We start from the raw sequence: 12,217 nt of genomic DNA, 5'->3' as shown, positions 1-12,217 counted from the left end.
AACTTTACTGACCTCCGTCTCTCCGTCTTGTGCAAATAACATTCAGAAGATAGGGCTCTCAAAGGCATTTGGGAAGAATTAGACGAAACGATGCTCTTGAATGTGCTTTGGAAACCTGCAGAGCATTCTGCAAATATGACGTGTAATTATTATCATTAATAACGGTAGTAATAGGATCTGATAGGAGAAGGCGTAGGTTTGGAAGATCTTGGAGCTGTCTGGTTGCGGCCCCCATGTCTCCTCCCTTGGCAGATCACCACCTTCGAGATTTCTGCTGTGGACCGCTGCCTAGTTATCTGCGCTGACTCTGGCCTTGAAGGGCTCTCCTGTGCTGGGGTATTAGACATGTGGTTCTGGATGGTTAAGGAGACAAACCGAAATCCCAACTATGCATCCTGAACTGGTCCGATTTGACTGCAAGGGAGGGTAGCTTTTGGTGCAGTAATTCTAGGGAATCTAACTGGAGAGGCTTGGCGGGGGGGCAGGCAGGAAGGAGAGAGATGGGCTGTGGGCAGGAAGGAAGGAAGGAGCGGTTTGGGGGCCAGTGATGGGAGGACTGTGACATGTTCCTTCTTGCTCGAACAATGATGTCCGCTGGAGTGGCAACAGCGAACCACTGGTCTAGAGAATAACCCTGTTGATTCAGGGCTCTAGAGTCCTTGCCTAACAAGTTCTCCCCTAACAGCCCAGGATGTTCACAGTCCCTGGTGAATAAGAAAGCTGGGTGCACACCTCTCAGATTAAGGGGATTCTAAAGTGTTTGAGGGGCTGGCTATGTGGTGTGAATGTGCCCCCACCACCTTGGTAGAAGAGTTCAGCCTAGGAGGTTTCGGGACCAAAGGAGGAGGTGAGATCGTCAAACGCCTCCCTGTGTTCTGCACAAGAGGCCGGAATGCTCCTGTGCCTGTTGGGTTTGCAGGGGCAGGCTCCCATAGCCCGGTCTGCAGGGGACGCGGTCTGCAAATGGCAACAAGACCTCCGTCGTCTGCGCAGTGTCTGATGTATTTACAAAGTAATCCGCCAAAAGGCCCATCCTCGCAGCACCGGGGGTGTGAGACCTTGATCCGGCCCGGTGTATATTGCCTATGAAACACATAGCCTTCGTTAGTGATGATGCCCGCGCCCGTTCTCGGCGGAGCTCTGTTTGCCGGGCTTTCTGAAAAGGGCCAGTTCTGGCCTCCTTGGCCCAGACAGGGAAGGAAGTAGGGCGTCCGGCCACCCTGGCTTTCCCCCCACCCCACCGCAGCCAGCATCCCTTCTTCCGCTTCAGGTTGATGCTGGCTTCTGACAGTCACTAGAGCCCAGGGACCTCCTAGTGGCAGGGGTGGAGACAGACGGTTTTAAATGTCTTCCGTCTGGACAGTGCCCAGCCAAGACGACAAGGGCTTGAAGCACAAGCTGCCCGGCCGGGATCTTCCGCCCGTCTCGCAGCCGCCTCGCCCCCTTATAATCTAGTCCATTAGGCGGCATCGGTCCTTTGGGTGAGCCAATGGCGAATAAGACGCGGGTCTGGCGTCTTCGAATCTGGGGGGGAAGACAGACACAGACACTGCGAGCCAAGACGGAAGGCCAACCGCACCAAGTGCCATCTGCAGACAAGACAGAGAAAGTGATATGGAGAAATGGGCAGGAAAGACCAACCCGACATAAAGGCTCCCGAAGAGGCTTCAAAAGGAAGCCGCTTTTGAGCCAAGCTCGGAAAGAGCCTTGAGAAGGAAGCACGGGGCCTGGAGAACAAGGACATGAATAAACAAGACTTCAACCCCCCAAACTCCGGTTCTGGCTTTCCCGGGGCGGGAGGGCACAGCCTCAAACTGGTCTCTCTCCCCAGTGTTCACCGGGACCCTCTGGGTTTCTTTCCTCCAGATGACAGGAATTTCTTACGGCTGCAGAGCGACGGCCGAAGAGAGGGCCAGTATGCACGGCTCATCAGCCCTCCGGTGCACCTGCCCCGAAGCCCCGTGTGCATGGAGTTCCAGTACCAAGCCACCGGCGGCCGCGGGGTGGCGCTGCAGGTGGTGCGCGAGGCCAGCCAGGAGAGCAAGCTCCTCTGGGTCATCCGCGAGGACCAGGGCGACGAGTGGAAACACGGGCGGATCATCTTGCCCAGCTATGACATGGAGTATCAGGTAGGGTGGTGATGGGCGGGGGGCGCAGGTACAGAGGTCCAGGGGAATCTTTGCGATCCGGATTTCAAGATTTCCGAGGGCCGTGCCCATTCATCATTAGGGAACGTGGTTAAGCCCCGCTGTTTTCATTGTGTTTCTCACATTGCCATGGCAACTAAATGACACTCTTATTTGTTATTCAAAATGTGCCTATCTCTACACCCAGACTTGGTTCTTTGTTCCTCCTATTGCCTTTTATATTGCTGAAATCTTCCCAACAAATGTTTCTTCTCTCCAGTTTAGTTTCGATTGCTATCAGGTAGCCTGACAAAGGGACCCAGAAGCCAGGGAAATAAACACACACCAGCCTCCACATACAAGGCAGGAAGCCTGCCGAGCCCCCACCAGCTCCAAGGAGAGGACAAAATCCTGCCAGACCCACCCTGGGGCAGGTGGGCGCGTAGAAGGGGCGGCCGCTGTTTGCACTCAGTGGCCCACAGACCCGAAAGGCTCCTCAACGAGGGGTTCCTCTCCCCAAAGCTGCAGGAGCTGGGCTCTATTATCTCTGCCCCACAGAGCGAAAGACTGAGGCACAGATGGGTTTGCACAGCTGTGGCTGAGGCTTGGGTAGGAGTAGGCACACTGTGGAAGAGGTGACTGAGAACCAGCCAAGGCATTAACCTGCTCCTCCCCAGACGAGAAGCAGCAACAGATGGCTGGTGAGGCAGCCAACTGCTCGCTCAGCTTGCCAGAGGACATGTGCTCGTCTGCAGAGAGAACCCGGGGAGGGTGAGCGTGAGGAATGATTGAAGACCACGGAGCCGAGGGCCTTCCGTGTGCAGCCTGCACTCGCGCTGGAGGTTGTGAGGGGTCCTGGGCTCCGCCCCACCCCGCCTGCATTCCCATTTATAAACCGTAATGCGCTGTATCGCAAGGACCTGTTTGCATTTTTGTCTCCCCCGCCAGATGGTAAGGTTCCCTGGGCAGAGGGTCCGGATGCTCGATTTTGTAACTGTCCTTGTTCCTGGCACATAGTAGGTGTTCAGGCAAGTATTGGTGAAGGAGAAAGTCCTTTCCCTCCTCGTTGTAATAATGGACGTATAAGACAACATTATGCCAAAGGCAGTCCAAACCCATCACAGCGTGTATCTCACCTTACTCCCCTCTGTTATGTCCTCTGAGTTTCCAAATACCTGGATTGGGCATTTTGAAAGATTTATGGGAAGAAAAACTCAGACATGGCTAGGGACATTTCAACTCTCCTTTAAACATGTCTTGATTCTGGTCCTTTTAATCAGTACCTTCCAGTTACTGGACAACAATATCCACACCTTGTTATATATATTTTTAATCGCTTTAGATATGCATTTGATTCTTTTTAAATTAAGATTTCAAGTACTCTAGCCATGTGGTCAACAGGTGTGTACCAGGTATAGTAACACACACACACACACACACACACACACACACACACACACAAACACACACTTTAAGCTGCGTTTAACGGAAAATTGGAAATCTTTGCATGGTTTGAACCAGGGAGCTCGGTTAACCATGGCTCTTGTTCTCCCGGCTTCTAGATTGTGTTTGAGGGAGTCATAGGAAAAGGACGTTCAGGAGAAATTGCCATTGACGACATTCGGATAAGCACTGATGTCCCACTGGAGAACTGTATGGGTACGTGAATATTTGTCTCTTTGTGGTTCTTCCAAATAAGACACCGGGGGCGGGGATATACAAGAGGAGGCAACACGCCATTTTCAAACCCAGTAGAACCCAGTGGGAGAACAGCTACAGTCCATGCAGGAGGTGGGCTGTGAATATCGTTGTGTCTTAGGCTGCATTCGGGATGGGAGGGGTGTGAAACGAGGTGAAGTCTTCTATCTCCTGTTCCCATTCAGAAATAGACAAGCATTAAGTATACAGAGACTCAGGGTGCCAACACCCCATCATCAGACTCCAGCTTTTAGCAAAGAAAATGCTAGAGAATGAGAGCAGCTGCCAGTCAGAATTACATGCTGCACGGGTTTGATGTTTTTAATGGAAGCCTTCACTGGAGAGCTAAAATAGTACATATGTTATATCAGACTGATAACACGATTACCCACGTTGCTCCTGTACATGAATGAATTGCAGGAGAAATGACAGCAGGGGAGGTAGAATTTTAGTTTTCTTTGAAGCTAGTAGCTTCAATGCCCCGGATCCCAGAGCTGTAAGATTAAGCACCGCAGGCCAAGTGACCAGCACAGGAAGGACACCGTGATTGTCTCTTTGGACAGAAGTGCTGAGCAGACAGCCCACCGAGGATGCACACATCCGCCCATCCCGACACCGTCTCCCATGCGCGCCATGGGCATTTCCAAAAGCAAGAGGGAATTCTGAGAAGGAACGGGACCTGCTTTACTCGGCAGAGTGACTGGGATCCCTTACTGAGTGCTTCTCTTGGCACACGGGTCCTGGATGTGTGTGTGCCCGATGATGTCAGAAGCAGCTGGGACCACCCCAGCCCCTCAGGCCCTGGGCATCTACGTGTAATCCAGGCTCCGAGAAAGTAATCAGTGGTAAATGACTGATTACAATGCTTCAGAGACCCATTGCTCTATAAAGTCCTTTTTGTTCCAAAGCAACTTTAGGGCTCCCCTCCTCCCTCCCCACCCCGCCAGCCCCTGGGATGCTGATGTGCTAGACACGGTCTCGAGCATGAGGAGACATGGGGACACTTTCCATGGGGTATTACAAAAAATCATCTTCATTATACCTTAAACCTGCCCCATTACTTCTACCCCTTATCTAACTCAATATTTTTTTTTTCCTCCAGAACCCATCTCAGCTTTTGCAGGTGAGAATTTTAAAGGTAAAAAAAAATTTTTTTTTTTGCATGTCTTTTTCTTCCACCCATGTGATGTGAATTTGGTGTTGGGGGAGGCACCTCCAAACTTGACAGATCTCTTAAGAGAAAACAGACGCCACACCTTCCCGCCACTAGATGGCACCAACAACACCTGTAGATTCCCGGAAAGAGGATTGAGATCTTTACCGCCTCTTGTTTAATTAAAGTTTAGAAACCTATAATAGAGACAAATAGGTTACAGATAAACCTTTCAGCCTTGCATTGTCCAACGGGGAGCAATGAGGCTGAAAATGCATGAGCGGTGAGAAAGGAGAGGCTGTGGGAGAGACTGAACAACAACAAAAATCAGTAGTAAATTAAAAGTGAAATGAGGTGGCAATGATTGATTTTCGCCTGAAGATGGTTTCTTCCCAGCCGCAGGGCACCAAGGCAGCAGTCTCAATGAATCCGCAGGGAGGGACAGTGCGGGCAGTTTGGCGAGGGTAGAACGTTAGGGAAAAGACACGAGGAGCGATGATCCTGGGGAGAAAAAGTTGCAGAATTCTGGAGCCGGTGTCCGGTGAAGGGAACAAGGAGGCACATTTGCCGGCTGGAGTTAGAGCATTTCAATACAGGAGTGAAAACCAGAACGGGACATTGTCTCCCTAGTAAAGAGCAGAGCAGAGAGAGAAGAACTAGGGATGCTGGCGTCACGGTCCGGCCGTGGGTGGTAGTTCCCCTCCTGCCCTCCTTGCTCTCCAGTGACTTGGCACCAGTGCGGTTCCCACCCAGCGGGCCAGTGCCGAGTGTCTAGAAGCCTGTCCGAGGGCTTCAGTTCTGTTGGCCGGGCTGGCAGACCACACGCCCACACTGCCCCTCACCTGACGCCTGGGGTTTTTCATACAAACAGTTGCCAGACCTGCTGTGCCCTCTTGGCCCGGGCTGGCCTTTACCCCAGAGGTGACAGCATTCCAGAGATAAGGGAAGTCATTTTTATATCTCCAGTCTAGACTCGTTATCTTCACTCTCCTTAATCTGTCCAGCTCCTGGTTAGAAAGAGATGAATTCCTGGTTTGCCACCTAGATGCGCTTTGGACTCCAAATCATCGGGCCTAATTTTCCACTCATCACCCTCTAACACAACAGCCGGGGGGTGGGGGGGGGTGGCTAGGAAGAGAGTGACAGACTGACACAGAATACGAGTTCTTGCTTTCTCCCCCACCTTGGCTCCCCAGCGGCCCCCCCTGCTCCCCCCGCCCCACCCCCAGCATCCTGGAAAGTAAGGAGTGTGTTCCTGGGCGTGGGCTGATGCTCTCGGTGCGTGAGATTTCTGTTCATGCGGGTCTGCGTGTGGGCAGGGCAGCTGAGTCGGAAGTGACTCACTTGGATCACAGTTGCTTTCAAGTTCTTGGAATTCCAGGACCCAAGGTAATGTCTCTGTGGGGCCAGTCAAGGCTGCTCACTAAGACTCCAAGCCCCCCGGGAAGGCTGGCCAAAGACATCCAGGAGTGGCACAGACACTGTCGCATGCGAGCCGGCATGTCTCGGTCCATGACTGACAAGTACAGGGGCTAAGTGCTTTGCTTCTTAAGAGAATCAACAAAGCAGGGCACATGTGCTCTCCTTGAGGCTGTGTTTACCGTGAGGCTTCACAGTCCAGTCATGTTCTCGTGCACAAAATATATAAATAAAATATCATCAGAGCCGCAGCGCTCACTTAGCCAAAATAAACACGGGGCTTAGTGACTGGAAGGTAAGCATCCCCGGCGGGCTCCCGGTGGGCTGATTCGGGGGTTAAGCAAAAGCAGCTCCCGGTGGCACCGTCTGGTCCCTGGCTATTGCCTCTGGAGAGAGCAAGCATTCTGGAAGCAGGAAACCAAGTCCTGAGGGGCAGACACTTGACCGAGGAACATGAAGTCAAGGGCAGGATTGGGGAATTAAAAATAGGCAATTTCTATCACATTGGCAAGTTGTACTTGGAACTCAGAGGCGGTAGCCAGGTGAACTCAGGGCCCGCCTTCTGTGGGGCCGAGGCCGCTTTGACCTCAGCATGCAGCTCTGTGTTTTGAATTCAAGCAAAGCCTTCTATCCGGGGTGACCCTTTGCTAACCTTGTCGGTGACTGGCACAGCGTTCCTCTCCTGGTCAAGGGCAGCCCTGGTGGGACGTGGGTGTCCTGGGATGAAATCAGCCTTTTCACTCAAAAAGGGAAACAAAGAGAAACCAGGTTTGGGCAGGCAGGATGTGGAAAGTTGATGGTGTAACAGTAGTAACAATAGGCGGTTACATTGTTAGCACGGCTTTTTTTGAATCCAGGTTGTTTTTCTTTTCCATTATAAATTAAGCATGAGACAGAAGCAATTTCATTCTTTAGGAGAGACTGATGTGTACTAGGTAAATCTTTAAGGAAACGCAATAAAAGTGGCCTCTGGGCTGGGTCTTATGAGGGGTATCTTGATCTTTTCTATTTGAAAGTGTCTTTCATTCTCTGCCTCTTACTCATTTCTTGCCATGAAACATTTTCTTTTTATTCCAATCACCTTGTGTTTTCTGCTTAGTGTGTATACTTTGATTGTAAACCAGGGTGTGAGTCCCTAACGATGAGAAACAAGCCTTAGAGAAAAAGAGAATGTGTAGGGAAGGAACAAGGAGGCTGGAGAGTGAGTAAGCTTCATTGTCATGTGATTTGTAAGAAGACTTTTGTTGTTGTTATGAGTCACATTTTAAACAATGTAGCCTGGATGTGCATTTTTGTCTTCCCTTTTTTTTTTTAAGCAGCGGCTATAAACATAGTGCCATCCCTCATGTATCTTTTTCTAAAATTTGAGCTTTAACAAATGAAAAAGAAAAGAAAAAAAAAGAAAGAACCCCAAAATGGTATAATTAAGATGATGGATTATTTCCTCTTAACCAGTACTTTCTTTTTTCAATGAGAGAAAAAAGAAGAATAAAAAAGCCAGTAAAAATATGGCAAGCCCGTGGTCAGAGCTCTGTGGTTGTTGACCAGGTGGCTGTTCTTAGCCGCTCACAGTAGAAGCCAGAGGTTTCATTCACATTAGAGGCTGGGGACGTTGAACAACACAGGAGCAGAGAGACCGGGTTTGGTACCCTCCCCGTTAGAGACCCGTGGAAATCCCAGGCACAGGTGTACTCAGGATGGGCGGTTGTTATCGTGAAGGATTCCGAACCCGTGTGTCTACCACTGATGGATGCTAAAAGGGACATCAGTTTCTCTTATTAATGACTGTGAGTCTGGGGTTTATGTCTCAGACCAGTTCCGAGAGCCGTAGGGCCCACCTCCGGGTTTCATTCTCCACAGTCCTGCTCCCTTTTCCTCCAGGTGAAACCAGGAGGAAGGGAACATCTCAGTGTGGCTCCTGGGCAAAGAGGGGAGCCGTCTTACGAGAGACCCGTTCTGGGGTAGCGACAGAGCTGCCTGGGGTTTGTGTCGGGTTTTAGGTTCTGTTTCTTTGGTGCCAACTGGTCCATCTCTGCCAATTTCCATCACGATCTCTCCTCTTTTACCCCCATCCTCACTCCCCACGACCACCCCCCAGAGGCATCGCCAGCTGACGTAGTGCCCCCCATCCTAGGGCACAGGACCTGGGATTGGCCTCAAATTCCCACTCTCCTTGGCTTCCCCGCTCTTCCCTCCTAGAAGCACTTCCAAGACGGGGTGCGGGTTGAAAGGCAGAGAAGCATTCCTAGAGGCTGCCAGGGTTGCAGATAGGCAGCTGTGGTGTGTGATTCCTTCTCGTCGTCCCCCTCCCCTGACATCTCCAGCTGCCAGATTAAGGCTAGGTGTTGCTGAGCAAGGAAGCATGGAGATCAGATGTGTGTAAACCGCCTCGCTGCTTGGCTGCCATTGCTTGCCTGAGGGGACACTGAGGCATTCTCTGTGAGGTTCGCTCGTGCAAGCTGCCTCTCCTGTCACAGAGGGGCCTGACGCGCCCCTCCCCGCAAGCTTGCCGGGCATCAAACAGCTGCCAACGTCAGTTTCTCTAAGGGGAGAAGAACCACTTTTTTTTCACCGACTTTTCCTCTCTCAAGGAGAGAGTGCCACCAAAGAGAAGTGTCTGAAACTCCAGGCAGCCACAGATCTGAATTCAAGGCATTTTGGAGAGATGCTCCCGCTCAGTGCAGTGTCTGCTAGCCTCGTGGAAGCCTCCCGAGGACCCCCTGCACCGCTCGGAAGGCAAACCGAGGAGTCCTTCCTCAGGGAAATTTTGTACTTTAGCATTCTTCTTCCAAACAGATCCCCTTGGCGTGACCAGATTCTTCTACTGCCTTCTGTAAACCCTTCTAGAGCAGACAACCCTTTTCTGTTTGTTTGTTTAATCTCACAAATGAAACAAGCCTTTTATCTGAAATACTCCTTCCCCAGCACCTCATTTTGAGCCTGGACAGAAAGGGCTCTGCAGAGAGGCCAGGGCCTGAGTGGTTCTTAATCACTGAGCCTTTTTGTCCTTCTTCGGAGAGGGATGCCTCACCGTCCGTGTCCTTTGGAACGTTTCTTTGGGAGACCCGGGTGACTCCTCCAGGTCCAGAGGACATTCTGTAAACGTAGCTTGGAGAGATGCTTTCGCTTTATCATGATTCAGTGGGAACTTGACGGAGACCGTCCTCAGGCAGGTTCGGGCGGAAGTTCGGGACAGAGAGTGAGGGGACTACTTCTGTCCCGGCCCCAGGGCTCAGGACAGGGGTCTGCGGAATTCTTCGGTAGGAGAGACACTCAGTGTGTTGGGCTCTGGGAGACTCTATCCGAGTAGCCACAAACACTATGTAATAAGGGTGGCTTTGGCCACAAAATTAAGCGATGGGCCAGAGAGGTTATGGGACCCCTGGGTTCCCGTACAGGCTGGGGCTCCGCTGCACGTGCTTCTGCTCCTGACCCTGCTACATATGTCAGCGCAGTGAACTTCCTCCAAGGACTCCGCACCCTCTCCATGTGCTCTTCTGTCCTCCCCCTCAATTTCCCTGCAGATGAAATCTGGGGAAAATCACTTTCCTCTCCGATCCTCAGGTGTCCCATGTGAGGGTCGGGAGGAATAAGCAAGGTGATCCGGGGGAGACCCACAGCCCCACGCCCAGCCCCCAGCAAACGACCGCTCACTCTGGCTCCTCTTCCGGCACATTTCCCCGTGGTTCCTAATTCCATCAACCCTGTTCTGCACAGTAAGAATGGAAGGAGCACTACCTACTGGGTCCTTTTTCCACCTTGGTCTCCCCCTATGCATGGCTTCCTCGAATGTACTCTTTGTCACAATTCAAATTCTTTGCCTTTGTGTTGCCCCCTCCTCTCCAGGGGGCTTAGGACTTCCGCAGATGGAAGCTTCCCCAACCTCGCCAGTACACTCGGCATTACTGACTGTTTATGTATCTGCTTCTCATTATCTCACACAATGAGAAAGCTTTGTGGAGAATTAGAGGATGGTAATTCATGAAAAACAGTTAGCAGTTGAAAGCATGTTCCAGTGTTGGGCGTGTTATGAGTAAGTGGGAAGAGTTAGTGCAATCAAAAGGAACATTCAGGTCAGCACTTGGCCAGCTCTGGACAAGGCTAAAGTCTTACCCGCACTCTGTCTCCTATGTTGGGGGACCAGTCCAGGCCCCTTTGTTGCAAAGCAATGGCCCAGTCACCCCATGTGACTGAGGGGACAAGGGCGGCCGAAATAGAGCCCCTCACCAACCTGGGGACCTGGTACGGGTGACATTTGTCTGAATGGGACACCTTTTTTGCAACTTCACTAGAGGTGCAGTAGGAACCAGACAAATCTCTAGCACTTTCCAAGGATAACTGTTGCGTGAAGTACCAGTGAGGATTTGGGAATCTAGATGTTGTTGCAGGTACGCCCCCCCCCCCCCCCCCCCCGTCTGTTCGCCCCTCCATGCATGCATCCATCCATCGCTCTGTCCTACATTCGTTGGAATGCTGCTTTGTCAGGACATTTAACCCCTACCGAGCTATCACCTTTCTTTCCTCTCTTTGGCCAAGCAGAGCCTTAGTATACAGCCCTCGGAGGCTGCCGCAAAACCAGACTCCAAACCCGCGATCCCCCTGCCTGTGCGAGCTGAGACCCTTTAGCTGGAGAAGGTTCTGAGAAACTCTGGCTCCCGCTGCGGGCCACCCAGAGTCGCCTGGGGAGGGATGAGGGAGAATTGTGAAAGGGACCCTCTCTGTTTTCTAACTTCCTTAACACTAAAAACACGTGAGTTCGTCCCGTAGCATGTTCTCTCATTTCTCCAAACAAATGTCCAAGGAAAACATCCATCGCTGTCCATAAAATGGCTTTTGTCCTGAAAATTGTCTTCATGTTGATAATCTGGGGGGAGGGAGCATTGGTAGGAAAGGGGAAGCGGGTCTCCTACCAAAAGTGGAGCGTGTCTTCCGGAGCAGAGCAGAACCCAGGCCAGAGGTCTAGCTCCGACCGACTGTGTAATCCCCATACTGGAAGGAATTGCCCCTTCCTCCAGTGGGCCCCCAGCTCCTCCCCACTGGGCCCCAACATTGTCTCTATCACAAGAACCACTTTAGGAAGAGCATTAAGGCCTAGCCCTGGCACTCTGAGTCTTGGGGGCAGGGGGTGTATTCAATGTCGGAAACCAGCATTTGGGCGGAAGGAAAGCAAGCCTTCGAACCCGAGACGGTGTGATCTGGAGGGAAGGTGGGACAGTTGAGACTGTTTTCCGCTGGACAAAAATGTGTGCTCCTACCTTTGTGGTCTGGTCAGGTGCTTCAGGCGGGGAGTCAGTCCCTGTGGGCGAATCACCTTCCTTCCCTCTCATTAGAGGAGGGCTCTCTCTTCGGCACAAAATCGAAATCAGAGACAAACCCAGGATGCCCTTTGGGGAGAAGGGGTTGGCACTGGGGAACCTTGGCCTGTCCCCACGTACTTTGTTGTTTCTCGTGCATTCTTCTGAGCCCAGTGAAAATCCAACGGCAGGATGGTTGCCAGGCAGCCGATACTCTTGGTGACCTGAATAATGAGTTGACACCAGTTCACTGTGGCTCACAAGCTGGCCATTTCAAGGAGCTGTTTTCAGCGCCTTGCTTTCTCTTTCTGTTTCTACGCATAATTTTCAATATGGTCATAAAGATTGACAGAAGGGAGGGGAGGAGGGGAAGGGAGGGGGTGAAGGAGCTTTCTCAGCTGCAGTCGTGAAATTATTAGAAGTGATTTGGGAATAAGGAAAAACAGCAGGTGGTCATGAAGAAGACAAGGTAGAAAAAGGGAGAGTGGGGCTGTCGATGCGGCCACCGGTGTGTCTATAGCGTGACC

At 51.6% G+C, this 12,217-nt stretch overlaps 1 protein-coding gene across 4 annotated transcripts in view; it reads left to right on the top strand.

Moving 5' to 3' along the window:
- The window catches only part of NRP2 (neuropilin 2), a 114,004-nt gene that overhangs the window by 78,519 nt on the left and 23,268 nt on the right, over window positions 1-12,217 (top strand). For 2 of the 4 annotated variants that reach the window (XM_082689134.1, XM_082689136.1), the window contains exons 13-15: window positions 1,867-2,129; window positions 3,689-3,785; window positions 4,927-4,962. In XM_082689134.1, the coding sequence (XP_082545260.1) occupies window positions 1,867-2,129; window positions 3,689-3,785; window positions 4,927-4,962 (396 nt within the window). The remainder of the gene's footprint in view (window positions 1-1,866; window positions 2,130-3,688; window positions 3,786-4,926; window positions 4,963-12,217) is intronic. The other 2 variants (XM_082689135.1, XM_082689137.1) reach the window with 1 other exon arrangement.

The sequence above is a fragment of the Mustela nivalis genome (assembly GCF_964662115.1).
Source record: "Mustela nivalis genome assembly, chromosome: 11".
NCBI classification, from domain to species: domain Eukaryota; kingdom Metazoa; phylum Chordata; class Mammalia; order Carnivora; family Mustelidae; genus Mustela; species Mustela nivalis.
This window is presented reverse-complemented; position numbering and strand designations above follow the sequence as displayed.